The sequence below is a fragment of the Passer domesticus genome, chromosome 2 (assembly GCF_036417665.1).
Source record: "Passer domesticus isolate bPasDom1 chromosome 2, bPasDom1.hap1, whole genome shotgun sequence".
In the NCBI taxonomy this organism is placed as follows: Eukaryota; Metazoa; Chordata; class Aves; order Passeriformes; family Passeridae; genus Passer; species Passer domesticus.
Genome location: NC_087475.1, coordinates 111200300 through 111226996, shown reverse-complemented (window position 1 = coordinate 111226996; position 26697 = coordinate 111200300). Strand labels below are relative to the sequence as shown.

Here is a 26697-nt window from a genome sequence, read left to right as displayed (position 1 = left end):
GAAGAGGCCTTGGTTAAGAGCTGCTCCAGAGATACTGGGGGGGTTCCACCACATTGTTGGCCACAACTGTAAGACTGGCTCCTGGATGTTAGCATTAAACACTGGGGCTGCAGAAATTCGTGGTGCTTCCTTCAGCAGCAAGGAATGACATGGTTGTAACTACCGTAGAAACAAAGCGGGGCAAAAAATTATCCACACATCACTTGGCTGCTGTGCATCCGTAGTTGCATCCCTGTGGAGCAGTAGTTGCTCAATAGAAGCCTACCTTACTCCTTCAGCACTCAGCCTTCTGAAACCCCCACTTTTCTTTATAGACTTAGCTTGGTTACTTACAGGGGCTCACAGAGGAGTTCAGAAGCTCCTAGCATTCCCTTAGGATGAACCACAGAAGATAATCAGGCTTTTTGCAACATTGGTGCTGCCTTGAAATTCCTGTAACAGCAAAGGGAAAGGCATGGGACCCTGTTCCCAGAGCTGGAGGCAGCTGTACAGCTCATCCTTCAGCCAGGAGACTGACACTGGAGGACAGCCTCCACACCACAACCAATTCTCAGACATCCATCCCAGGGCAGAGCCAAGATGGAAGTGCTGCTGGTGCTTGCTTTGGGGTGCAGTGTTGTACACCCAAGTCAAGAGAAATAATGTCTGAAACAAACCGGAATGGTTACAGCTGGGTGTTGGGGGGCTGAGCAGATACCTCGTCTTGCAGCCAAAGCCATTTCAGTACCAATATCCACAGTGTTCATTAGCCCTGTGCTCTTGTACAGCCACGTTCTGACACAATTGAGGAGGGCAGTGTTTCCCTTCCTCGTACACCGTAACTCTTTGGGCCTTAAACAAGAATTAAAAAACAGGTGTTAGCAGAACTATCCAGGCCAGATATGTATATGGAAAGTGAAATACTGCAGAGGAATATGCAATATCTTCTTTCCCTGGAGAAAAAGAAAGTTTCTTGAAAGAGCAATTCATTGCAGAGCTTAGTTTATTTGGTGACAGAAATAACCATAACTTTATACATCTAACACTAAATAAAAACAGCAGAATGTACAAATCTGATTCATTATGTACAGGAATTCACTAGGAATACTTAATGAACAGACACTTCTCATTAACTTTATTTTTTAAAAAATCAAATACCAACTGCACATTTGCAGTCTGACTTTTGCAGAAGGGTAGTGAATGTCTTAAGTGCTGAAGTCCAAAGAAAAACATAAGGCAACCCCTCAGAGATGGGAACAGCAAAGCTGAGAGTGACACTCCCCACTTACCTCACACCGTTCTGAAAAGGTAAGGCACAGCATGTTAAGAAAGGGGTGCCACAACATTCAGCTTTGACATTCCTGGCCGAGTCTTGTTTAGAAAACAACCTTTTGTTATTAGTTTGGTTGGTGGTTGTTTTTAAACAGCAGATCATTGAGTCAGTAAAAGCGTTTTGACAGTGGATAAGAAAGCTCCAAAATTCAGATTCACTTTTGCTTCTTTCATAGGTTGGGCAAATAAATAAATGCACCAAAGATTAAACTAAGGTGCTGGTAATATTATTTTTGTAAGGTAACACACTAAATATACAAATAATGTTCTAGCACTATTTACAGCTATTTTTCCTTGAACACTTCTTCACTTTAGTAATACATAATTATTTTTAGGATACAAACATTGAAGTAAGTTTCAAGTTTATCTAGTGCTCTTTTAAATCTGTTTCCATCATAATGGCAGTATTTTAATTTTAAGCAGGATGGCTATCTCCAGATTCTTTACCATACAAAATTCAAGTTACAGCTAACAGTAATTTTTTTTTAATATTCATTTTAGTTTTACTCCATTTGGTAATTAGAAAATAATACAATTGTAAAGGGGTGCAGGATATATAAATAACCACATTATTTCTCTGAAATAAGACCCTGACTTTTGAAATAGGCATCTACAAATTAATTTGGATCCAAGACTCAAACATAAAAATTTTTCAACAACTGCTTATCTACAGAATTGCAAAGTATAAAAAGAACAGTCCATTCTGTAGCTTAGTAGACAGATATCCACATAGTTAAATACGATGAAAAGTAGAAATACTAATTCAAATGAGGTGGTTACTTTGCCACAGGGTTTGCTGAAATTTTGTTCAGTGGATCTGTTTCACAAGTACCAGAGTTATATGCACGTCACTTTATTTATGAAATTTACCCTGCAATATTACAAGTTTCTGGCTGCTCAGGTATCTTACTGCTGTCCTGGTTAGAAAACATGATACCACTACAGATTGAGAAGAATTTAAAGACTACAGCTCTGATTGTTCACATGCAAAGCACTTTCAGTTTCCTTGACAGACATGCTGCTTGCTTAAAATAAAACACGCAGCAACAAAGGAACCCACACCTTGTAGAGATTAAGATGTGCCCTGTTCGTGGTATTAAACCAGGGACACGGAAACCTGGGCCAAGCACAGCTGTCATTCACACTTACGTGCAGGAACACCCAGTAAGGATTTTTCCAGCTATGTGGTGTAACACCAGGTATCAACTGGCCCAAGAAGTATTTCTCTTAAAGCAGCAGTAATAAGTCTTCTAGAGATTCTGGTAATTTTGAGACAATTTAATTTTTACCCCATCCTAAGATTTTCCTATTTCCCTACCCTGATACTGTCATATGTCCTGCTTGGGAATTATCAGGGTTCCTCCTTTCAATACAGTACAAGACAACATCAGTCCATAACGACCTGGACTTAGTTCCTGAAAAAGTGTGCCATAAGACCTTTTTCCTTTGACAGTTTTTACATCAAACCTAAAGCAAAAACAGAAAGTATCCCTCACGAAGCTGCCTGCATTGTGTTCACACATCAATGGCAACAGTTTCCAATTAAACATGGAGCTAAACGTGGCTGTGTGCAGAGGCTGCAGTGCAAACTGCTCCCTCACAAAAGAAAAGGAGTTTACTTCCCTAAGCAGCCTCCCTGTGGTGGGCTGTCCTCTGGCCAACTTCAATGCACAACCACCTCGGAGAACCAGATCACAACCATCTTGCTCAGACTCAGCAGATCCCTGCCCATTAGCTATAAAACATTTTACAGCATTTTGCTGAACCTTGAACCAGCCACCCACACACCTGGAATTCAAGTAAGTTCTTCCAAACTGGGATTCACTAACTACCAATGGTGCATTTGCCCAGAGAAAAAAGCTTCAGCTTTTCTGAATGCCACATGAAGCGCAAGCCTACACAAAGCATTCTACCACCTCCCTTGTCTTGGGAGTCAACAGACAGAATCCAATACAGGAAATTTGCTCACAAACTTGATGAAATGCACATCAAAACAAACAAAAAATTACCAATAGCTGTGCATTTCTAGTTTTTAGTGCAGCCTTTTTATATGTTTTTAATTTTTCAAAGTTACAGTATGATGCTTCATGACACAAAAACATTATTTAACCTTTTTGTTTTGTTTAAAGTTACAGCCAGCATAGAAATCTTAGCTTTCAAAGCCTTGGCCCACACTGGAGTATTGGTACTTTTTCCATCTAATGCGTGGTGCAGTATTCTGTCATCATAACATTCAGTACTGAGGATTAACCATTTGAAAACAGTGAAAGCCTCAGATAACCCATTACACACTTGGCTCTCACAGACACAGAACCTCACCCTTCTTGCTCTCTCATATACTAAATAGACTCTGTTGTTGTTACATGGGCCACTTCTACTTCTACAGTTTCAATGGCCTGCGTCACTTCAGCCATTTTCTGTCCCTGCTGTTGTGCCAGTACATAATTCACCACCTGCATGATGCTTTGGTCAGAAAGCGTAGAGACTGATGTGCATTCCTCAGTAGCTGCCACTGCTTCGATGGCTTCCAGCGTCTCTCCCGTCACTACCACAGTCTCGCCCTCGCCAGCACCAAAGCTGATCTCGGTTTCTTGCTCCTGTATGTCTGAGGCTAAAATGCTGATGGCGTGCTCCACCTGCGTGCCCTGGTTGTGGAACTGCAGGGTGTCCTTCTCCAGCATGATTTTGCAGGGTATGTAGTCCCTGTGGAGCTTGGTCATGTGCTTGCGCAGGGTGCGCGCGTCGATGTAGGCCTCGTTGCACACGGGGCACACGTAGGGCCGCTCCCCCGTGTGCGTCCGCACGTGGCGCTTCAGGGAGCGCGCGTCCGCCCACGCCACGCCGCACGTCAGGCACTCGAACGGCTTCACACCTGCGTGGGCAGGCAAGCAGAGGTCACAGGAGCAGCAGTGACAGCAAGAAGAGCAGTGAGGAGGAGCACAGCTGGTGTCAACATTTTATACGAATAACTACATGTACTTTATTTACCATTATTTACCAATACCTATCACCTATGTTAGGCTGTCTACTTCTATCCTAAACCAATCCAAATGTGCCAACATCACCCAGAATATGGAGGCTAGGAAGAAGAAGGTAGAAGGAAAAGACAACGTCCAAATCCCTCCATCTTGCCTCCTAGACACCTATAATAAAATCCCCAAAATTCCACTTTTCACTCTGTAATTAATTAATTATCATTTGAGTTAAACTTCTGTGACTGTAATTCTTCATACAAGGTTGGTAATTTGCCCCATGGTTAGGATTGAAATCCCAAGTGTCTTTAGCTTCCTGCCAGGATTCCCCAGCTCCCTGCCAGGGGCTTGGGCCATCCAGGGCACCCAGAGGGATGCTCTGGGTTCCGACACAGAGCAATACTGTGATGTTTGCCGTGTAAGAGAGAGATCCCGTTCACCATTTCTGGGTAACAATACAGTGCAAGCATAATGCATTCAGTAGAGAAGATTCTCCACAAGTGCCCAGCCCAATCCAACACTTTACTTTGAAAAACTTCTCAAGATTCCTTTTAATGCAGTCTCTTCCTTATTTTAAGTGCACAATGCTTAATGGAATTCTGATCATTTTGATGCCTTTCTGGACAATATTTTACTTCACAGAAATTGTCACTTGCATTTCCAGTCATCCTTTTGCTTCTGTCAATCCTTCTGTACACCTACAGCTTTACCCCTTCTCTTCACTGCAAATGTTCAAATACATCACCTGATGTTTGTATGATCTTATTTTCCTTCATAACATCTGAGTTCTGTGGTCTGTAATGCCTAATAGGGCGTGTGGGTGGTGACAAACGCCATCTCACTACTGGCTTTTCCTCTGTGACAGTTACTGCAGATTTAGGCTAGGTACCTATATGGGACACTTTTGCTATTTAGAAACAAACAAAATCTCTATTTCAATAGTTAGATAGCTGTCAGATTTACTCTTAAGAGCTCTTTAAAAGGAGACATGCTTCAAAAAAAAGTGGGTTTTGCCCTGGGACAGGAGAATATAGACTCCCAACACAGCTGAAAGAACCAAATACTCAAAAATCAATTTCACATTTTACATCTAAAGTAAAAATGCACATAATTCTTTAACAAGAAACATAAGATGTTTTCATATTTTCTCCAAATATCATACAACTTATCACTTGTCATAAATGAAGAAGTTGATCAACTTCCAATATTGGTCCTTTTCTTCTTTTTAAATTTAGGGCACTCATTCTCCTATCTGAAGAGTACTTTGTTAACTGTGTGTGCCTTTGATAATGGAGAATGTTTTAGTGCATCTAATTCTTTGCCAGATTTAGCACTCTTAGCCACTTGTAACAATGTTCCTCTTCTGTTCAGGTACTGAGGACAAACTGGCACAGTCCCTGTGTGTGACTGGAGCTTTAGAAACTCCCCCAACACTAACCTTTGGGAATCATTGACAGCAAGTTACCAAACCAGGATTCACATAAAACTGGAGAATCTGTAAAAACTCCTTCATGTCTTGCCAGACAGGGCACACAATTACTCAGACTCAAACAAACAATTAGCCCCTTGCACATTGTGTTTTTAGGGGTTGAGTGATGTAATGACTATTTGTGTTCTACATACCTTCATGATTGTTCATGTGTCTCCTATATTCCCGGAGTTGTGTGAATTTTCTTCCACAGTGCTCACAAACTCGTTCCAGATTTTGTTTTGCTCTTCCTTTTTTTCCATGTGTGGCTTTCTTTACATGTCTTCTGTACAAAGCTTTCTCATAAAATTCTTTTCCACATACATTACATCTAAAATGTGTTAATGTGAGAAATCTATTAGAACCATTATTGCACATTTATATCTTTAAGCCAAAATGCACTTATTTACAGTAGGCAAAATTTAATGGCAATACTGTCTTATATGGTAAGTAGTTCCATAATTAGAAATAATATTGTTGGACTCAACTACATTTCCTCTTATCCACAGCCACAAAGCTTCCACTTACCCTTCTAGAGAAGTGAGATCACATAAGTTTCTAACTTTACTGATTGTATTTATCCTCTGATGACTTCACTTTTTAGTTCCAGCACTGTGCCCCAGGTTAGCAGCCAACCCATGCTCTGTAAAGTCACCCACCAATCCTCAAGTACTCAAGACCCCAGAGACCATCAATCCATTGGTACTTCAAAGCTGGACTAGGCAGTGCCTTGTGGACAGGCTGTGGATCTCTATAGCCTCACTCTGATTAGTACATTTCAGTTGTGAAATTAATTTCCTCTTACCTATAAGGGTCTGTGACAGAATGAGACTTTACATGAGAATACCAGTCTTTCTTCCAGCTGTAACATTTTCCACAGAACTGACACTGAAATGGCTTTACACCTAAATGTTTATTCATATGCTGCCGAAGATCCCGAGCTTCATAGAAACTCTTGTCACACCTGTAAGAGCAAATGTTTTAGCACCCCATACAAGAAAAGCACTGATTTCAAAGGCATTGGGACCCTCTTCTTTAATAGCAACTGAAGACTGAGAACACCTACTGCATCATCAGGATTTATTTAAAACACAATCGCATTCTGAAGTAAGAAAAATTAAAAAGAACAGCAGCTTATTTGAAAGCCTGCAATAAAACTTGAGGACCTCTGAAACCCTTTTCTCTGTTACGAGTAACTATATTCTTTCTGCAGTTTTAATGCTGAATAATCAAAGGCAAACCAACTGGGAGACATTAGAAATGTGTATTATACCATACAAACATATGAGGACAGTAACAGCTGCTTCTTTCCTTAGCCAAAGAGGGCTGACACAAAGATCAACTGGAATTTGTTGTTTTTAATGTAGGGGGTTTTTTTAGAAAATAAAAACACCCAAATTCATAATCCTGCAAGAAAGCATCTGAAAGTATCAATACTTATTCTTTAGCCTGCTGCTTGTACACATCTTAACCCAGGCTAACTTATGGTTTTCCTTCACTTATACTTTGCCATAGTATGGCAATACAGCTCCTCTTGGTATGAAGACTACAGAGTTTGGTCTAATCAAAAACATGGTTTCTCCCTTTGAAAGAAATTCTGCTGCTCGTCTCTCTCTCTTCCTCATGTAACAACATACAGCTGCATGACTCAAGAAAGGACAGAGGCAGAGCAATGCTAGCAAGCAAAGGTGCTGGCAAAAACCTTCTATAGTATCAAACACTGGAATGAGGAAATGAGGAGAAAAGCTTCCATACAGGAACAAAACATTTGCTATCACATTGTCTGAATAATGGATATTCTGGAGAGGAAAAAAAAAAGGTTACAGTCCTTGAGGAAAGTCTCACCTCTCCAGTTCAAATGGGGCTCTCAGAGATGCTCAGTTTGCACATCCACATAAAAAATACCAGAAAGACCTCTCAGGGGCTTGAATGGGGTTGGCACTTGGTACTCTTTCCTCAAGGATTGTGTATTTGGAAAAGTCATTAGAGAAGTATAAAACTCAAACTACCACCATACACTGTTATGCATTACTGCAGTTTAATCAAACACACACTTCACTGCAAAACTTCCAGGAACATTTTAGGAAAATAATTGATGGTCAGCTTTGCTCAACCAGCCAGAAGTTCAGACTGAAGCCTGACAGGGAGGTTTCTATTCCAAGCCACCAAACTAAAATACTGAAGTCTGGTTATTGCTTAGTGAAGCTCTCTAAACCACTGGTGACAACATGAATTATATCCTTAGCAGAGACCTTTGCTGGAGGAGCAGCAAGGACTGGGTCTGTTTTGGAGAAGCTGGGGAGTCAAAATATCTTCTCTGTCAAGGTGATCTCTTGCATCCACGGCCCTACTGCCTTGAGTAAAAATTTTTTGTTCTATAAATATATTTCACCTTCAGAACTAAAATTCCCTTCCATAGTATGTTTCATGAAACAGTGTCTGTGCAATGTATTAGCTCTGTTCTTTTTATTTTTAAAATTAATGCTTTTAGTATTAAAAATCACTAAATAAAAACACTGTTGACAGAACTGAAGTAAGTTTTGATAATTTAGAAAATATTATTTTTGCTAGTATGAAGCAGCACTGAGATACTTTAAACAACTCTTTCAATTATCACTTTCTTTAAAACCTTAAGTTGCTACAGGCAATCATACAAATTGTACCACTCTTAATATCTGACAGAGCTTCCCAGAGACCTCATTGTGAGTTCCAAAATTAAACATTATTTGTCCTTCTGCAGGGCACTTGAAATGTTCCCTACAGTCTGCTTGGTCATGGAAAAAGTATCCATGTTTTGCTAATGCACTAAGAACACACTTTCCAGTCACAGTTTCTGCTTTGCTAAAGTCCACAATGCTGTCATGTAAATAATAATAAATGCCATTCATAATAAAAACAAATGTCATTTATTGCAATATTTAAGTGGTCATATATGTTTTATAATCAAGAGAACTGCAACAGTCAGTGAGTCTCAGTATGCAATGTTCCTAAACATAGCCAAGTTTCAGCAAACACTGAACACAAGTGCAGGACACTGCAGACTCCACAGCTTCAAATCCAACTGGAATCCACTATCACACTAAAAGAGGGCAAAACCAGGCAGAAGACCCTTGGCCTCTCACAACCTTACACTTTTTTATCTGTCCTACAAAAAAGCTGTATATCCACACATCTACTGATTATAGCACCAATTACAGTGCAAAGTCATTAATGAGAATAGCTGCAAGAAACTAGAGCTAGGTAACAGCTTAAAACCAAGCCTTTGCTCTCCAGCATGTGTATTTACAAAAATGTGTTTTATTCTCATGCTTTCCAAGTCTTATCCCAGGCCAATGGAACAGTTTTACGCTACAACAAGGAGCTGCTTTTAATCTTGAAAATTACTAGGATCAGTAATACAAAGATAAAAGCCCACCAAAACCACCCATCACCTGACTTACTGAGTACACTGATATCCACGAACTTCAGGCTTTGGCTGATGTTTCTTTATGTGTTTACTGAGTCCTGATGCCCTGTGGAAAGATTTTCCGCAGATGGAGCAAAGATACTTGGATTCTCCTAGCAAAAACAAAACAAAACATGTTACCAAGCCAGGCCTTAATTTCTCTGGAGTGCTTTGTGAGACAGATTTTTAACACATATATAACTTACCTTAAGTAATCAGAGCAGTACTACAAAGTGAAGTTTGTTTAATTACACACTGATGGGATTTTTAAGTGTATTTTGTATGTGCTAATGTAATAACACACAAGGGGGGAGTAGCAACTCTAAATTAGTTTATTTCATGTATTTAAACATAGATACATTGCTGCAACTATGATTTAATGAGGAAAAGTGAGCAGCCTAAAAACCTGCCTTCTTGTGTGGAAAAAACCACAACTGCCTGTGCTTATGTATTGTGCAACTTCTTCAGAAACACAGCATTACTTATATTTTGCATTTGTGGAAAACCACCTTAAAATAAAAGTTTTTGCTCCATTTCATTAACAAGGGAGTGATGACTACTAATACAAATTCCTTAATTTCAGGAACAAATTATCCTGAGTATCTCTCTTGATTCTGCTCAGCCCAGAAAACCAGAAACACAGACAGTCTTAACAAATTACAATTTTAAAACTCTGCTTGTACTGAATTATTATATTGCCATCATTCACATGCTAAGATCTTTCAAAATACTAGGCTTTACAAAATGTCAGTATTAGTACAGAAAATCTTGTAAAACATATATGGAGATCCTGAGAGATTTAACTTAGCATGTTTTCCTCTAAAAGGAGAGGCGGGGAGATTAAGTGCATTAGAACATTCCAGCCTATTTCTTGTTGAATCGACATGATACAGGCATTAAATACGTACATAAAACAACAGGAACAGACCAACCACAATTCCCTGCTCTTGTATAGAACATTTGCATAATAACACTAAACTATTTAGTGGTTTAGCCCCAGAAAATGACTACTTACCTCGATCTCAGCTGCCTGGCCAGAGGAAAAAGAACAAACTACCATTCATTTTTTTTAAACAGTTTCTTTTGACACTGGAGAACAACATTAAAGTTCAGCAGCATAAAACAGCCAAGCAAAAGAAAAGGATTCCCTTTCTCATCACTTACCTGTATGAATGCTCATGTGCTCCTGAAGACTTCTTTTTGTGACAAAAGACTTTTCACACAAGTCGCACTTGAACTGTTTCTGTACTTCATGAAGAGCTAAGTGCATTTTCAATCCATGCTTATATGTAAAGGTCTTTCCACAAACCTAAAAAAATCCACACGTGGTGGAAAAGGACATATAAAATTAATTATGTAATAGGTGTTTAACATCAAACAGCACAAAACCTCCTGTATTTCCGGGGAACTAGGATGGTCAAGCCTGTGATTTTGCACCAGTGACAGACTGGTCTGTTAAAAAAAAGGAATAATCAAAGGAAGACATTCTTCTAGACAGAAGAATATGCACTTGCACACCTCATATTCATTTTAGTTTTCTCACTCTTGGACTGCATGCAATTTTATCATGAATGTTACACTAGTTTTCCCTATTGTGAAGTGACCAAGATTAACATAAATTTTAGGGCAGAGCATCAATACCAAAATGTTGGTAACAGAGAACATTACTAATCTGATCAGAGACCAAAAGAACTTTACCTTGCATGCATGGGGTTTGACACCTGTATGTTTAAGCATGTGTATTCGGAGAGAATAGAGCTTAGGCAGAGTTCTCCCACATATGTCACACACGAATTCCCGCTTGGTTCTCCCCTTCACCGAGGACACGCCTGTCCCCTCAGCCCCTGCAGCTGCAGCGCTCGCTTCCGTCTTGCGCGTGTGCCGCACCAGGTGGGCCCGCAGGGAGGCACCGTACTGGAATTCTTTCTTACACAACTGGGACAGAAAATATTACAACCTTACTTTGCATGTAACGCTCGGAATTATTAAACAAAACAAACAGAAGTGATCAAATGTTTTAAGTACAGTAATATGGTGGGTTAAATCTATAACCCAACTCCAACAGCCATTTTGTCTGAGGTTAATGAATAGTTGTGAATTTTTATTTTATGGCTACTTCTTGAACCACCCCCAGTGAGACTAACTTCCACTGTAGACTAAACACTCATTTACTGGTAGGGTTAAAAGCAAATCCCATGCTAGCACTGTTTTGAGCAGCAAGTCACACACTACTGTCAGGCCAAGTGGCTGCACTCCATTCTACCTCACCCCATCCAGATCAAGGCTACATCCAACTCTGAAATCGGTAAGGAAAATAAATATATATATACCAAAAAAGGCAACAAAAAATAATTACTAATACAATTACAGAATTAATTTTCATAAGGAGGAAGATTTACACAGGAAAAAAAACCAAAAAAACAAACCCCTCAACTTACTGGGCATTTATATTCTTTAGATCTTTCGTGTTTCAGTGTGTGCATTATAAGTGCATAGCGCCGCTGGAACACCATTCCACAGTCAGTGCATTTGTGCTGTGCTTCCACTTCGTTATTTTCTGTGGTCTCTCTTTTGGGCTGTTTCATTTTTTTCCCTCTTTGTACCAGCTTCATGGCAACCTAAGTTGGAAAAACAGAACCTATGAATGAATTTTACTGCATTGCACTTCACACCTTGTCTGAAAGTTTGTATTAAAAGCTGATCTGTGTTTCTGTAATACCTCTTAATTTTGCTCAGCTGACTTAGCTGCTTCAAAGTTACCTCATTTCAGTTCACTACAAAACTACAGATCTCAAGGTGAGTGAAAACCATTCTTTTTTAAAAAGCATAAACTTACTATGATGATGGTCACACAGTGACTTACCAGTTCAGGGACAATGAACTCTTCAGCCCTGAGTAACTGCCTAAATGACAGCTACAGATAGGTACAGAAGAATCACAGAATACTTCCAGTCAGGATTTCTATCAAGTTGAGAGCATTCCAGCTTTCCCAGAGATTTTTATTCAGGAATAAGGCACTAGTGGGGTTTTTTTAGGTGGTATTGGCAGTGCTACCTGGAGCCGATAATCTCATCTTCCTTTATAAAAACTTGCTGCCAAATTCTTTAGAAACCAAATTCTAATCAGGTTGAAATGTCCTGTATCAGGTGTGTCCCCTTTGGGTTCCTGAGAATAAGGCAAGGGAAGGAAGTACAAGCATCCCAATTTCTTCATCCTGTTCTCCCAACTGTTGTAGACAGGTAGAAGAATTATAAAAGAAAGGCCTTATGAAATCAAAGCCTCACTTTGCTAAATTACCAAAGCTGCCCTGTCACTTCTTCTAAGTGCAGATATCAAGCAGTTTGCAAGTTCCCATATGAAGCTATTTTGAGAATGAGACATTTGTTAAGATTGTTATGTTATGACACAGAGAAAACTTTCTAATGTATTTTTTTACATTTTCCTGTTGCTCTGAAATCTTATGCAAACTTAGCTAAATTGTGAAGCACAAAAATAATTTTATTCAGTACATGATTAGTAAGAGCTAGAAAAATTAATTCCTACAAAGCACACCTCATCCCAAATATGCCCATGCCATGTAATTTAAACCAGAAGCATTTTTCCTGTAATCTCTTTCCTGTTATTCTTCCCAGCATCAAAATTGGGAACTCAAGAGAGTGTCTCATTCCCAAAGCTTACATGACATCCCATGACATAGGGGGAGTTGAGGGATGCACAAAACACTAAAGGCTACAAAACAAGTTAGGAAAGCAGCAACCTATTCCTGAGTCCAATCCTGAGCAATCATCCAAACCAATTTCTTTTCTCCATAGGTCTGTGCACTTCATCTGTAAAGGAGATGGATGTAAAAACTGCAAAATACATGAACAGGAACTATTCTCAGAAGTAAATATTCCCCTTCCCAAAACAGAACAAAACCACAGTGCTCTCCAACCAGCATAAATAGGTTGCTGAAGTATTTTGATTGTGTTACTTTTAGCATCTGGGCTTTAAGCTGTTCATCTGAAAAGAGACACTAATGCTACAATTTCTATCTACCAGGGTGTTGTAATGATAACAAATTATTGTCCTGTGTGTGGGACTGGTGGCTCTGGTAGGCAAAACTGCCAGGACTCCTTTGGAAAGGTTCTCACAGGGGAAAGAGTAACAAGACTGTTTCATAAAAAAAAATTGTGACTGGAACTAGTTCAATTACTTAACATATAGTATGTTCAGGTGCTAGAGTTTTTAACAGCAGTGCTCTTTGAACCTTTCTCTTCATTGACCCAAATCAGAAGGTAACAGGAATGCATTATTGTGACTCATGACTACATCTCAAGATCTACGTGGGATGTTAAAATTTTTCATTCCCAATGCTGTTGTCAAGTCTGAACAAATGTAGGATCTCACTTCTCTAATATATAGACGTATGTATCTATGACTGACAAACACATGAGCTAGCTCAGAATTAAGTTCACAGATCATTAAGGATTTTGGGGAGATGATACAACTTCTGTCCAACCATGAGAAGCTGTGAGAAGATACTCAACCTAGACTGTGACCACTGAGCACTCTAAGGACCTTCAATATGGAAGGAATACTGATACTAAGTCAATGCTTTTGGGATTTTGTTTGCCCAACTGTCACAGCTTAGAAATTACTCTGGTAACTATGAAGTCTAATGACAGAATACCTGCTGCACTGCAGATTTAGGATTTGTCTTTCTATTCTGCAGTTTTTTTTCAATTCCTTTATGCAGCCTGATGTATCCCCCCTCAGTGACGGAACGCTGCCGAAGCTTGCTTTTGTAGGTATCATCCTGGCTGGAAGCAAGGCTTTCTGGTTGGGAAATGGAGCTGCTCTGCTCATCACTTTTTTGCTTGAGTGTCTCTGAGGAGTCTTCAGAAGAAGAGTCCACATGTGCTGTATCACTCTGATTTTGAACTGTCTCAGTTTCCCTTTGGCTCTGTGTGTCCATGGCTTCCACAGCCGATGGCTCAGTGCTGAGTCTGTTGCAGAGGCTGTTTGAAATGCTCTCCACCAGCTGGATCTTGATGTAATTCTCAGTTGTTTCACACCGTTCCACAGCCTTGGAAGGATCACCTGCAGTGGCCTCCAGAGGCTCTGGGTGCAGGAGGTCAGGCTGGGGTGCTGCTGCCTCCTCTGTCCCAGCAGAGGAAGGAGCTCCATTCACAGCTACCGGCACTTCACTGGCTGCGAGTTTAGGTTGCTCAACACCATCCATGGGCTGCACCTGCACTTCAGCCTGCCCTGCTACATTTTGTGTTGACTCTACTGTTTGAATATCTCCCTTTTGGTACACTGTGATTTGTTTCTCTTCCATCTGTTTGTGCACATTCTCACAGATTTCAAGGACCTCTGACATGAAGAGATGCCGGGCGAGCATGGCCACTTCCGCCATACTACAGAAGTCAAACGTTAATTCTGAAGTATAAGCAAATTCCAATAAAGGCAGGAAACTGGACTTGCAGAAACCTACCAGGAATAAAACAAGATATTAGAGCAAATAATGATGACCTGAAATTACCCCAAAATACCCCATGATTAATACAACAATTCACACCTTTGATACAGCTAAGCCTGAAATTTAGAGCAAAACGCACTTGGAAATAACAAGCCCATCACTGGCACTCAATTAATTGTCAATTACACTACAGATTCCTCCTCATGTAGTTTTATGTGTGGGTAAGCTCAGACAACTTTTCCAATAGCGAAGTAGTGCTTAAAGAGTTTCACAATAAAATTCTTTGAGGAATATTTCAAGGTGCTGGGAGAGCCACAATACTTTTAGAGGAGATTAATTAAATTAATTAAGTCTTTCTGGATCTGCTACATTTAGAAAGTACTCAGGTCTTAAGTAACAAGCGATGTGGCAGAAAAATAAGGAAGTAGCTATTGAAAACAATAAAAATATGGATATATAGATAGAAATGCTGAAATATAAGAATTTAGTATAACTGTCCACAGTTGCATAAATAATAAATAAAAAATATTTAATGGGGGGAACCTTCTGGATCATTCCATTAGAAAATTATTGTTCATGCATGCCCATTATTCATGCAGAGAGAGACAGTTAATAAATGAGAAAACAATGCAGAATGCATATAATCTGTACACTACTCTTCATCATTACAAAGCTATTTTTAGAACATATATTTTAGCTCCTGTCTTTCATGTACCAGGTCTGAGAAATAAGCAGACACATATAATTCTGCTTCACAGAAAGAAGAAGCAATTTAGCATTTGTTAAGCTGAACAACTCTCCAAGCAGCTTGTCAACATCCCCGCTTGATGTACTCAAGCATTTGATTTTGTTCTCTTTTTAACGTTTGTGACTAATACAAGGAGGAAATATGCCTAAGCAACATAAAAATCCATCAAAAGCTTCTCAGAAATTTTAAGAATAAATACCACAGTCCATGGAAAATCAGATTAGGCAAAATCAGAGTGATCACTTTTGCATTATGAACCACACAAAATAATTTTAGATTAAAACAGAGAAAAAACAAGATAAAAATTTGGTTGTCTTCAACACTCAAAAAAGACTGAATTAAATACTGTACTCCTTACTTAGGATATTATGATTTCTAGCTTTGAAACCCACAGCACTTCACCTGACAGATCCACTACAGCTTCATGACTAGTGACAGCTCCCTTTTCAATGAAGAGCTCTCGGAAGTACTCGCTGTTGGCTGCCAAGACAGATTTGTGAGCTTTGTACTCCTCTCCTTCAATCAGCAAAGTCACATCACAGAACTGATTGGAAAGCCTCTGCTGATTCAGTTGGTTTAAGACTGACAGACAATGTTTGGAAGATGACTGCTTCACAAGGCCCTTACTGTCAACCTGTCATAAACAACATTTGAGAACTTCATTACATTTAGATTGTGCCTTTTTAAGCATTCATATTGAAACACAGAAAAGGATTATCTTCTGCAACCATACAATCAGTTCAAGCCTGTAGAATATAGAGCTTAACTGTACTACTGTTTTCTTTCTTTAAGTTTCACCCTCCCTCCAAACACAATTAAACAGACTGGAAAAATGGCAAGACACATTCAAACAGCTCTTTGTATTTTTCTACGCTACAGTCTGAAAAAGTTTCTAAATTCAAATGGCTTTATGTGCATGTGAGCCTGCAGTTATGAACAAGAATTTTATATATCAGTGTAGCATCATTAAGGAAAAGATACAGAGCCCATAAGAATCTTGTATGTGATGGCAATTGTAAGCAATGGCAATTCTGCCATTCATTTTATCTTAGATTCTATATGCATAATATATAGCATGACTTTATTTCCCAGCAATGATGTCCTATAATTAATTTCATGACATATACACCAGTATCCCATTTCTACATATTCAATATCTTTGACAAAATTTATAGTCTTATTGTTACAAGATTATCACAACAATGGAAAAGAAGTACATGACCAAGAATGCAGTAACAGAAAATGCAAATCCATTCAGATGTAAACAATGTTACTTACAAACACAAGCTCATGCTTTGCTATTGGTTTCTTCTTCACAGACTTTGGGGATGCTGCTGGGATTGATGGTGTGTTACTCAATTCATCATCTGTTTCATTACTGTCTTCATGAGATTTTGCATCCAGTCCTAGTTCCTCCAGCATTTCAGAAGGATCTGAGAGAGATCTAGAGCGATCTAACTTTTCCTGGCACTTGCTGCATTCTTTAATGTAATCTTTAACCTGCTTAAGAATACCTAAGAAAAATTAATGGAGCTTGATTAGGCTTCTAATCTTAATTCAATTTACAATAAACAAGTAGCTGTGCAGAAGATTAGCAAAACATCGATAATTAATAATCAAAAATATTACATACTAACCAAGAGAAATAAAGTCAGTCACCTACACTCTCCCTCTCTGATGCAACATTACCAATTCTGATTCTCTCACACCATTGCATGACATTGTATGTTTCTACTGCTCATTTGAGATAGAACATTTAGAATGTCACTACATCAAGCAAACCCTCCTAGAAAGATTATTAAGGCTGAAAAAAAAAGGTATTTAGACATTTAGTCTCATCATCCCAAGGTAATGACAAATGTAATATAATTCTGTATTTAGCCCACACAAATGGCTTGTTCCTCCTGAAGAGGACAAATTGGAATGCTCACTTATGAGCTTTTGAAAACTGGGATCAACTGTGCTATATGCAATGACACTGACAGGTACTATTAATACTGATTTAAATAAATTGCTTATGATTTTGGAATTTAAATAAATCAATTTCCCACCAGTACTTCAACCAGTGGAACCAAATATAAATGACAGGACCTGAGGAAATAGCCTGAATTTGTGTCAGGGGAGGTTCAGGAAGGATTTTAGGAACAGGTTCTTCACCCAGAGGGTGGCTGGGCCCTGGAACAGGCTCCCCAAGGAAGCAGTCACAGCACCAAGCCTGACAGAGCTCAAGAAGTGTTTGGACACGGCTCTCAGGAATGACTCTTGTGACTTTTGGGGATGGTCCTGTGCAAGGCCAGGAGTTGTATTCAGTGATCCTTGTGGGTCCTTTCCAACTCGGCACATTCTGCAATTCTGTAAATAATTCCAGATACTCAACAGATCCTAAGTGCAGGGTCCTTTTCTGGATCCCATGGCATTTTCCATGCATTGCTTTCAATCCAAATTTGTTCTCTTCACAAGGACAATACAAAAGCATATACAGCAGCTGGGCCTCTATGGTTTAAAAACCAGCACAGCTCAAAAGCTTTGCTGACAGACTTAGACTTGCTTGCTCACATCTCCTCAGAGCATGACTTGCACTATCATTAAATACCTATCTCTGCAAGGATCAGGAAAACAGCAACTTCAGGCAACCTAAGATATTAATGCCCATTTCAACAGCTTGTACATCTCCTTGATTTCATCTGAAATAGACAGGAGGTCTCTGACCTGCAAATCACATTCCTAACACCCTTCCTGGCCCCTGAGCCCATGGCCCTGCAGTTGCAGAACACACACCAGGCTGAAGTCCATCTCAGGATGACAGCTGGGCCAAAGCTGCTGTCCATAGCAGCCAGAGAGTACTGCAATGGCAGGGAAAACATTGTTTTAAGGGAGACACATGTAAGAAACATAAAACTTGAACTGGAAGCATGGAATGAATTTTAGTATTCTCAGTGTAAGAGAAGCAAGAGGATTTAGGGTGTGCAAATAAAGGTGACCAGTAAGATCAACAGAATACAGAATGCCTTCTCCTGACAAATAGAAGCTACACTGAGACCCATGGAGGAAGCTTCCAGCACAGGATGAGCGCAGATGCCAGAACAGTGCAATGCTGGGCAGACAATGAGAATGCAGATAAAGGCAAGGAAACCACCATCCAGAATAGGTATATCAGCTTTGAGATGCCACATCTCTTCTTCACATGAAAAGATTTTCAATTCAATGAGATCTGGACTGGAGGGATTGGCTGCAGCTAGAGCAAAAGCCCTCCAACTGAAAATAGGGAAAAGTAAAGCTGAAATTACAGACTTGCTGATGGATGAAGAGAGCAGAACAAGAGAAGCAATACAGACACACACTGGGCCCGTGGCAAGTTAAAAGCAGGCTATTTTTTTAATGGATACCTACGGCTAAAAGTAGAACACCAAATCCAAAGGGAACAAGATATCAAGTCGCTCCCTCAGGCAAAAGAAAGTCCCAATTGGGAATGATTGCTGTTCAGGCACCACCATCTGCAACAGCTGCAGCACCACTCAGAGCCCAGCTGAGAATTAGTCTGGTCTTTTCAGCTTCTCATTGCAAGAAGGAGACAAGTAAAACAACGAGTGCCAGGACTGCCACCACCGGCAGCTGTAGTACTTTAACATGAACACCACCACATGCATGAATGAGGTCCAAAGCTAACCCAGGCCATGTGGACTGGATCCTCACCCTATCCCAAGGGCACAGTTGAGATGTCACCGTCTTACCTGGGCTGTGTGCAAGACCTGGAGGGGACAGCTGTACTCTCTGCTGCCATATATTAAGGTACCACCACCAGACAAAAAGCCTCGGACAATTTCCTGACCAAGACGTAGTGCACAGAGCGAGCCCTGCCTCTCGGGGTGTGACACGATGTCACTGCCCACACACCACGTGCTCCGAGGTGGCGTTTAAAGGCACTGGTCACGCCGCAAAGTGACAGTCCCCTCCTGCTGCCGCCAGGGAGGCCACGCGGACATCCCTTCAGCAGAAGGATGGGACAACTCCTGGAGCGGGTGCAGCAGGGCAACAAAGACGATTAAGGGACTGAATAACCTCTTTTACAAGGAAAGGCTGAAGGAACTGTGGGACCGCATCAATGTGTATAAATATCTAAAACACACGGCGTCAGGAGCACGGAGTAAGGGCCCGGAGGTGCCAAGAGAATAAACTAATACACGGGAAGTTCCACGTGAACACGAGGAAACATTGTAAAACTGTAAAGCTGCCTGTGCCCTGGCACAGGCTGCGAGTCTCCATCAGCGGAGGTACTAAAGAACCCTCTGGAGGCGGTCCCGTGCCCTGCGCTCGGGGGTGACCCGGGGACCCGCGGCGCTCACCTCTCCACCAGTACTTCTGCGAGAGCCCCTGCCAGGTCTGCAGCCGGGTGCGGTGCGCGCCGTCGGGCGCCAGGTGCGCGGCGCGGATGAGGCGGGCGCGGCGCTCGGCCTGCAGCACCACCTCCAGCTCGGCGAAGCGCTGCTGGTCGCGCTGCCGCCGCTGGTAGTACAGCGTGCCGCCGCGCACCACGTAGCAGGCGGCGGCCTTGCGGATCTTCCGCTTGGCGTTGCCCTCCGTGCCCGGCGCGTACGGCTCCCGCTCGTTCGTCAGGTACCGCAGGATGGCCAGGTAGCTCTCCTCGCTGGACATCGCGCGGCGGGGGGGGCGGGCGGGAGACGCCCCCGCGCGCGAGCTGCGGAGGAGCCTCCCGGGATGAGAGAAGCGGGGTCGGGATGGGCCCCGGCCCGGCGGGAGCCGCGCCCGGGGGGGAACTGGAATGTCGCGGCCCGCGGCGGCGGGAGGGAGGGAGAAGCTCGGGCAGCAGCGGCGGCGGAAAGACAAAATGGCTGCTACACAAGCGGAAGTGAGGTGGGGCCGCGCGCGCGCAGGAGGGGCCGGGAAGGGGCGGGGGCGCGGCGGAGCGGGCCCGCCATGTTGGAAGCGGGCAGGGCAGAGGCCGGGGCCGCCATGCTGGAGCCGGGCAAAGCCGGCGGCGGGAGCCGGGGACGCTCCCGGGGCAATCCCGGTGCGGTGCCAGCTCCGAAACCGTAGCGGCTTCCGCTCCAGAGCTGCCTCGGGAGCAAGAGCTGCGAGGGGAGGAGCAGGGCCACTCGCGCCGAGCGGGAGCAGCACCGGCGCGGGCGGGGCTGTTTTGTTTGCAAGAGGCAAGAAAGAAAATCCATTAGACGTGAACTGCGCGTTTTACTTGTCCCAGCTCTGCGCTGGCTCTTCCACCTGTAGCACGCGAGGCAGGAGCCGGGGCTGTGGCGCCCAGGGCAAGAGCAGCAACAACAGCGACCCTTCCTTTCCTTCCCCTGCGCTGGTACCTGCGGGACGCGCCTGGAGCGGGCATCCCCAAACACTGAGACACTGACCAGGGGGAGCAGGACCGCCCAAAGGCGCTATTTGTACGGAAAAGGGTTCTGTGTTTGGTTTTTCGGCTTATTTCAACAATGGCAGTGGTGGAATACTGCAACAGGTGGCCCTGGGAGGTTGTGGAATCTGTGTCCTTGGAGTTGTGTTCATTACTCGGCTGGATACTGAGCAATCTCATCTAAACAAACACATTTGGATGTCCTCTGGACCTCCTTTTTAACCCAAATTATTTTGTGGGTCTGTGACAAACGTAGGTACTCAATTTCTTCTGACAAATACTTGATAGAGGATCGATTACATTAGTTAAACAGAAGGGCTTATATTAAATGTCATAATTCATTCTATTACATCTGTGTTTGAGATGAATGAAGTGCTGTTACACCAGGATAAGGCCCTGCTCTGAACAGCCTGTCTCACCCAGTGCATAGCTTGTAAGAGGAGTAACCTGATGTAATTCTTTACTTCTTCTCTCCATATCAGTCAGAAGTCAGGAATAAACATCAAGGAAGAGCAATCGTGAAGCACTTCTGTGCACCACTGCAGTGACACCAGGCAGCCAAAGCCTGCAGACTTCAAAGCATTAACAAATAATAACTTATTAATTAGTCATATCTGCCAATCAGTTTCTATATATATCGTTAGTGGTATTTCAAGAAGATGGTAAAAGCTCATCTTTATTTTCAGCTTCCTAGCTGAAAACATTCACAAGGACACATTTGGGGTACCAGGTGCCTTGTGCAAGACACTGGTGTGATTTGTATAATCTCCACTTGCACGCGTAGTATTTAGAGGTGTTTTCAGCCTTCAGTTTTAAACTATTAAAAATTCCTTTCCCTGCTAACTACAGGCAATTTTTCTTCCTCTCTTTTCCCCTCCAGTTTCTGGCTTCCTTTCAAATATGTTAACCAGTTTAAAAGCCTTGAATTTCTTTCTAAACATGAGCAGCGCTGGGGCTTTTTTTGTTTGTTTTTTTAATAGCAAAAAGCAGAATTGTTTGGAAGATCATGGTGCAAATTCAATTAATATCAAGCTAGACCTTTTTTAAATGGGTTTTAGCCTTCATCCAGACCCATACATATTTTACTAAAATTCAGGAAAGTTCTAAGTGTAGCCCATAACCCACAGTGCCCATTACAGCCACTGAAGCCCAGTGGGAGTGCAGGAAGTTAAAACACAGCTGTCTTCTTGACTGGTGTAAGGTAACAAATCAAGTCCTCAAACTATCAACAGAAAAGCAACTGATCCAGAAAATAGTGAAGGTTTGGTTTCTGTTTTGGTTCTGGTAAATGAGGACATTGCTTTGCCAAGGCTGTTGCTGTCCACCAAAACTGGCAAAGTCTGGGCACGCTGTCTGCACAGTGCAGCTACTCAGGCAGACAGAGGAACTCCCATGAGGAATTTCAATCCCTCTAGCGGTGGGAGGGTGGAAAATTACTAATAGGGAACCCCTATCTGCATTCAACAAGTTAAATATGAACCTAAACGAGCTTTAACTGTGTAACACCAGCTGCATTTGAAACCCATTCAATATTCACAGCCTTCCTTTTCCCTGACAACAGCTTCCAGCAGTTCAGTTTTATAACTTCCTGACCCAGAAGTTGCATCTGAATCTTTGTGTTTAAGAGCCACACAGTCTGTGAAATCATCCATTCCTTTTTTTTAACCTTCTCCATATTTGATTCTCTGTATCTTGCTACACACACTCCACAACACAGGACCTTTGTATGTAATTTACAGATTATATTGCTCCACACCCCCTTTTACCGTGTATGTATCTCTGATCTTAGAAACCTCTTTTCATGTCATTTATGTCATTTGTTATAGATGCAGAATAAACTTAGGGCTGTTTTTTCCTTCAGGCAAGAAGGCTCCTCAAATACCAGCTCCATCTTCCCTGCTACCTGAGCCACTCAGTGAAGACTGGGGAAGCGTGTGCTAATGCAGCAGACTGTCTAAGAAACCAAGTGTTTTATGGCAGGAAGATGCTTTTCAGTCTGCAAAACCCAGACATGGTCATTTCACAGATTCATTCCCTTCAGTGTATCTCACACAGCTGAGCAGACCATGGCACAAGTAATGTAATTCCATCAGATGTTTATTCAGCACGACCAACAGTTTGGCAAGTTAGCGCTTTCCACCAACACGGGGAGCAGAAACCTTGACTGGTTTCACAATCTTCTGCTTAGGTGCTGCCTTCGTAGGGGCCTGTAGAGAAATAATGAAGTATGAGTGAAAAGAAGCTATTCATCTGCAGTTCTAAAAGTATCCCTGTATGTACTCTTGACAAAAATCAGATCAGACTAGAACTGCAAACTGTAATACTGGGATCATGTTATCATTTGTTTACACACATAGCACTAAGCCAACATAAGGAATTAATTCAGAAGTGTTAATGAAACACATGGTAGCACTCATCAATATATTGTTACCAAGTTCCTAGGTAGTGAAGATGTCACATTCAAACAAGTTTTTATTAATTATTTCTGATATTAGGTCAGAGAATCGATTTCCTGTAATATTTACTTATTCTGTAAAAAAGATTAATTCTGTGCAGCTGTTTGGGTATGCTTCACTTTAGTACAGAAGTTCAGTCAAGAAGCTTTCACATCAAAAAGTTACAAAAATGCTTCCTCAAAACATAAACAGGAATTTCCAAATAATTGTGTGTCATGTTGCAACATGGTGTATTCCATTTTATAATTTCTATTTGCCTATTACATCTCACCTTTGCAGCAGAAACAGCCGTTTTCTTGGTTGCCTGCTTTGCCTTCTTGGCTTCCTTTGCAGCCCTGTTAATTCATAGAAAAAGTGGAAGTTAGCCATATCTGCCATTCACTGTTTCCTTGTTTCAGCACTGTAAGAGCTTCCCAAGATCAGGAATGGAATGTATTACTGCAGATTTCTCCTCTATATTCACTATCCCCTGAAGGAATTTCTACAGAGACAGCGGAACTGTGAGTGACAAAGGTGCAAAGGGAAAAGGCAAGGAGAGATCCTTCTCTGCTGCCACTATCTCTTGCCAAGATTACTCAGTATTACATACAAATATACAGATTAAAAACAAACAAAAAAAAAAAAACAACCCACAAAAAAAGTTTTATAAAACACAGAGCTCACCTAGAGTTTAGGCTTTTATATGAAAAGTACTGTAACATTTGAAAAGCCTGGGACAGCTCCACTGATCTGACTTCTCACCTAATAGCTTGTTCCCTCTGCGCCTTCCGTACTTCGGGCTTCTGGTTTCGCTTGGCCATAATCTCAGCCAGAGAGGCACCAGTGATGGCTCTCTGGAACTTCACGGCACGGCGCGTGCGCTTCTTCTGGACCTCTTCCTAAGAGGGCAGGAGACAAACAGAGACAATTAGCATCACAAGATGTTAAATACGTGGCTAAAGACAATTACGAAAACAAGCTGCTACTCAAACTGAAGCTGTTTGAAACTGTACACTATAGTAGAATTTTACTCCTCACTTTAGCGAATCCTCCTGTTTGGTACACAGAAGTGCTGCCCCACCTCCACATGGCCCCTTCTCCACCCACATCCTGTACTTTTCACAGTGTGTTACTACCAACAATCCTTGGTTGGCTCCCCAGCTGTTCAGCTATCAGTGTTGGAGACACACATATTAGAGAGACCCTATATCTTCTACAGCAAAGTACAAAAAAAAGTATTTTAAAAGAATGTTATAAGTTCCACCAGCTGTACCTCTCAGAAGAAAAAAGGGGGGGAAGGATAAACCTTCAATGGTGTCTTCTGAAAGGAAAACACTCCACACCTATTGAAGTGGATCAGGTGCTGGGGAGCAGTGTAAGCCATGAACCAAACTGACAAGAACACAGATATTGCACTGATGTGGGCCTTTCCCAAAGCTCCTCTGCTGTGCAAGTTTAAACAAGAGCACTGCAGCATACCTCATGCTACATGCCTTCATGATTTATCCTTTTAATGCAATGACAACTGCCTAGGGAAAGACCTCATGCTAAGCTACAGCCCAAAGTTTTCAAGGAGAGTATATCAGGAGTGTCATCCCTGCCCCTCTAACCCCAAAATCAGCTCCCTGTGCTGTCACCATTGAGGAAGTTTACAAGTCCAAACTTCTATGAAGTATGCATATTAAACAGCATTTACCCACCTTCCCTAAAACTAACTTTTAAACACATGCCATTCCTACAATTATTAAGATCTACTGAACATACTGTGGCTCTGAGTGGTCTCTCAAAGAAGTGCTCCAACACAATCCAATGTTTTTGCTGAAGTGGTGTATAAACTCATGTAACTGCACTCACATTTTCACCATTACTAACTAGTCTTCATCCTGGTAACGTGGGTCGTGCTTCTGCTGAACACTGGCACACTTAAGTGACCTCTAACAGACCATGGACCACATCTTTTGGTCACCAAATTCCAGTGCCATTAGCTGGCATGTACTTACTGACTGTCCCTTCTTGTGCTTACGCCTGTACAGAACAGTCCAGTTGATCTGACGAGGGTTTCTCTTGGAAAGGAATGCAGACTCACATTTTGCATTCAAGAACTGAAAAACCTGGGAAGGCAAAACGTTTTGTGTAAGCTTTGTTTCCATGACAGGCATTATCACAGTTTGCATTAAATATTCTTTGAGTCAGTGTTTTTCGATATTGTTGTTTCTGGAGTTCTTAAATACAGCTCTGACTATTCAAAATTTTATAAAATAATTCAAGAAATCTCAAGTTTTGTCTTCTGTTACATTGGTCAAACCGAAGTCTTGCAAGGGATTCTGAAGTATCTTCATTTTTCTGAAAAAAAGTTCAAATTACCACTTGCATCCAGTGCTGCTGTGTGTTTCAGGCACAGCATGAATAGCTGTGTCCAGCATCACTTTCCAAGTGTCTGTCCTCAAGCAACAATGTACTTCCTGTGTGTGGGAGTGACTCAAAACTTGGCCTAGGGAACACAGGGAGACCAATGCTCCACCCGATTCCCCCTTGCATAGTGACACTAACCCGTCTGTCTAAAACAACAGGCAGAATGTGCAAGCTGGCTTGTTATTAGCTATATAATTCCATTTAAAGTACAACCTAATTCTCAGGAGCGCTCACAAGGATTCAACCAGTCAATCTCCTGGTCATTTTGCTGGGAATTCCAGAGAGAAAGATAACTGTACTGGGACACTCAAAAGCACAGCCGTCCTTTCACAGGTAGGGACAACCCTGTCTGCGTATGACATGACAGCTTGAAAGGGCTCTCCACCCAATTTTACCTTAAAGATTTCTACTCACTTAATCTGGGAGACCAGCTGTTGGCTCCAGCGAATCTTAACATTTGATGCAGGACGTCTAAGCAGCATTTTCTACACAACTGTGGTACATTACACCAGCTTCTTTAAGACTCATTTTGGAAACTGCATTCTAAAACCAAGCTACAGCACAACACGGATCTCCTGCGGAGCAGCCACGGCCGATGCTGCTTTCACACAGCTCGATACGAACGACTCGGGCAGACCTCACATCAGCACTACCGGAGCCTCCGGACAGTCCCAGAGGCGCGGCCCCCGCTCCCCGCGCACCGCCCGGCCGCTCTCCCGCCCGCAGGGCCCGCTCCCGCCCGGCCCCGGGGCTCGCCCCGGCCTCACCTTCCCGTCCGTGCGGGCGTAGCGGCGGCCATGGCCCGGGTAGATCTTGTACCCGCTGAAGCTGCACAGCTCGACCCTGCGCGGGAGAGAAGAGTTAGGGGAGGGCGCAGGTGCCCGGGGGAGGCGGCCGGGGCCCCGCGGCGGCCTCCCCGCGGCGGATGGCCCCGGATGGCGGCGGACGGGGCGCTCACTTCATGATGGCGGCGGCTGCGAGGGGCCGGAGGGGCGGAGGGCACGCCGGGAGGCGGTGTCGGCAGCGGCGCGCGGGGCCCGACGGGAGCGGAGCGGGCAGGGCCGG

General features: G+C 42.4%; 2 protein-coding genes and 1 long non-coding RNA gene across 3 annotated transcripts; 1 reads left to right on the top strand and 2 right to left on the bottom strand.

The window, feature by feature from the left end:
* Positions 1-964: 964 nt before the first annotated feature.
* On the bottom strand, positions 965-20255 carry ZBTB11 (zinc finger and BTB domain containing 11). Its single transcript, XM_064410648.1, has 11 exons — positions 19752-20255; positions 16687-16922; positions 15811-16042; positions 13869-14671; positions 11635-11814; positions 10895-11131; positions 10361-10505; positions 9192-9309; positions 6557-6715; positions 5907-6082; positions 965-4183 (listed from the first exon to the last, which is right to left on the bottom strand). The coding sequence occupies exons 1-11, from the start codon at positions 20059-20061 to the stop codon at positions 3651-3653; spliced, it is 3129 nt and encodes a 1042-aa protein (XP_064266718.1). The 5' UTR covers positions 20062-20255; the 3' UTR covers positions 965-3650.
* On the top strand, positions 19904-25559 carry LOC135294845 (uncharacterized). Its single transcript, XR_010356859.1, has 2 exons — positions 19904-20040; positions 22647-25559. It is a non-coding gene; the product is annotated as an uncharacterized LOC135294845 (long non-coding RNA).
* On the bottom strand, positions 22865-26671 carry RPL24 (ribosomal protein L24). Its single transcript, XM_064410653.1, has 6 exons — positions 26591-26671; positions 26400-26475; positions 25221-25331; positions 23983-24119; positions 23513-23576; positions 22865-22992 (listed from the first exon to the last, which is right to left on the bottom strand). Exons 1-6 carry the CDS (start codon positions 26593-26595, stop codon positions 22912-22914), a joined length of 474 nt encoding a protein of 157 aa, XP_064266723.1. The 5' UTR covers positions 26596-26671; the 3' UTR covers positions 22865-22911.
* Between the last annotated feature and the right edge of the window lie 26 nt (positions 26672-26697).

Excerpts from the sequence above, each read along its gene's own strand:
- ZBTB11 (XM_064410648.1), bottom strand. The coding sequence starts at position 20,061 with ATGTCCAGCGAGGAGAGCTACCTGGCCATCCTGCGGTACCTGACGAAC. Across the intron at positions 16,923-19,751 it reads GCAGAAGTACTGGTGGAGAG|GTATTCTTAAGCAGGTTAAA; the intron begins GTGAGCGCCGCG and ends AATTTTTCTTAG. Across the intron at positions 9,310-10,360 it reads GCACATGAGCATTCATACAG|GAGAATCCAAGTATCTTTGC; the intron begins GTAAGTGATGAG and ends TGTTTTTGCTAG.
- RPL24 (XM_064410653.1), bottom strand. Across the intron at positions 23,577-23,982 it reads CAGAGGGAACAAGCTATTAG|GGCTGCAAAGGAAGCCAAGA; the intron begins GTGAGAAGTCAG and ends ATGAATTAACAG. Across the intron at positions 22,993-23,512 it reads CGGCTGTTTCTGCTGCAAAG|GCCCCTACGAAGGCAGCACC; the intron begins GTGAGATGTAAT and ends ATTTCTCTACAG.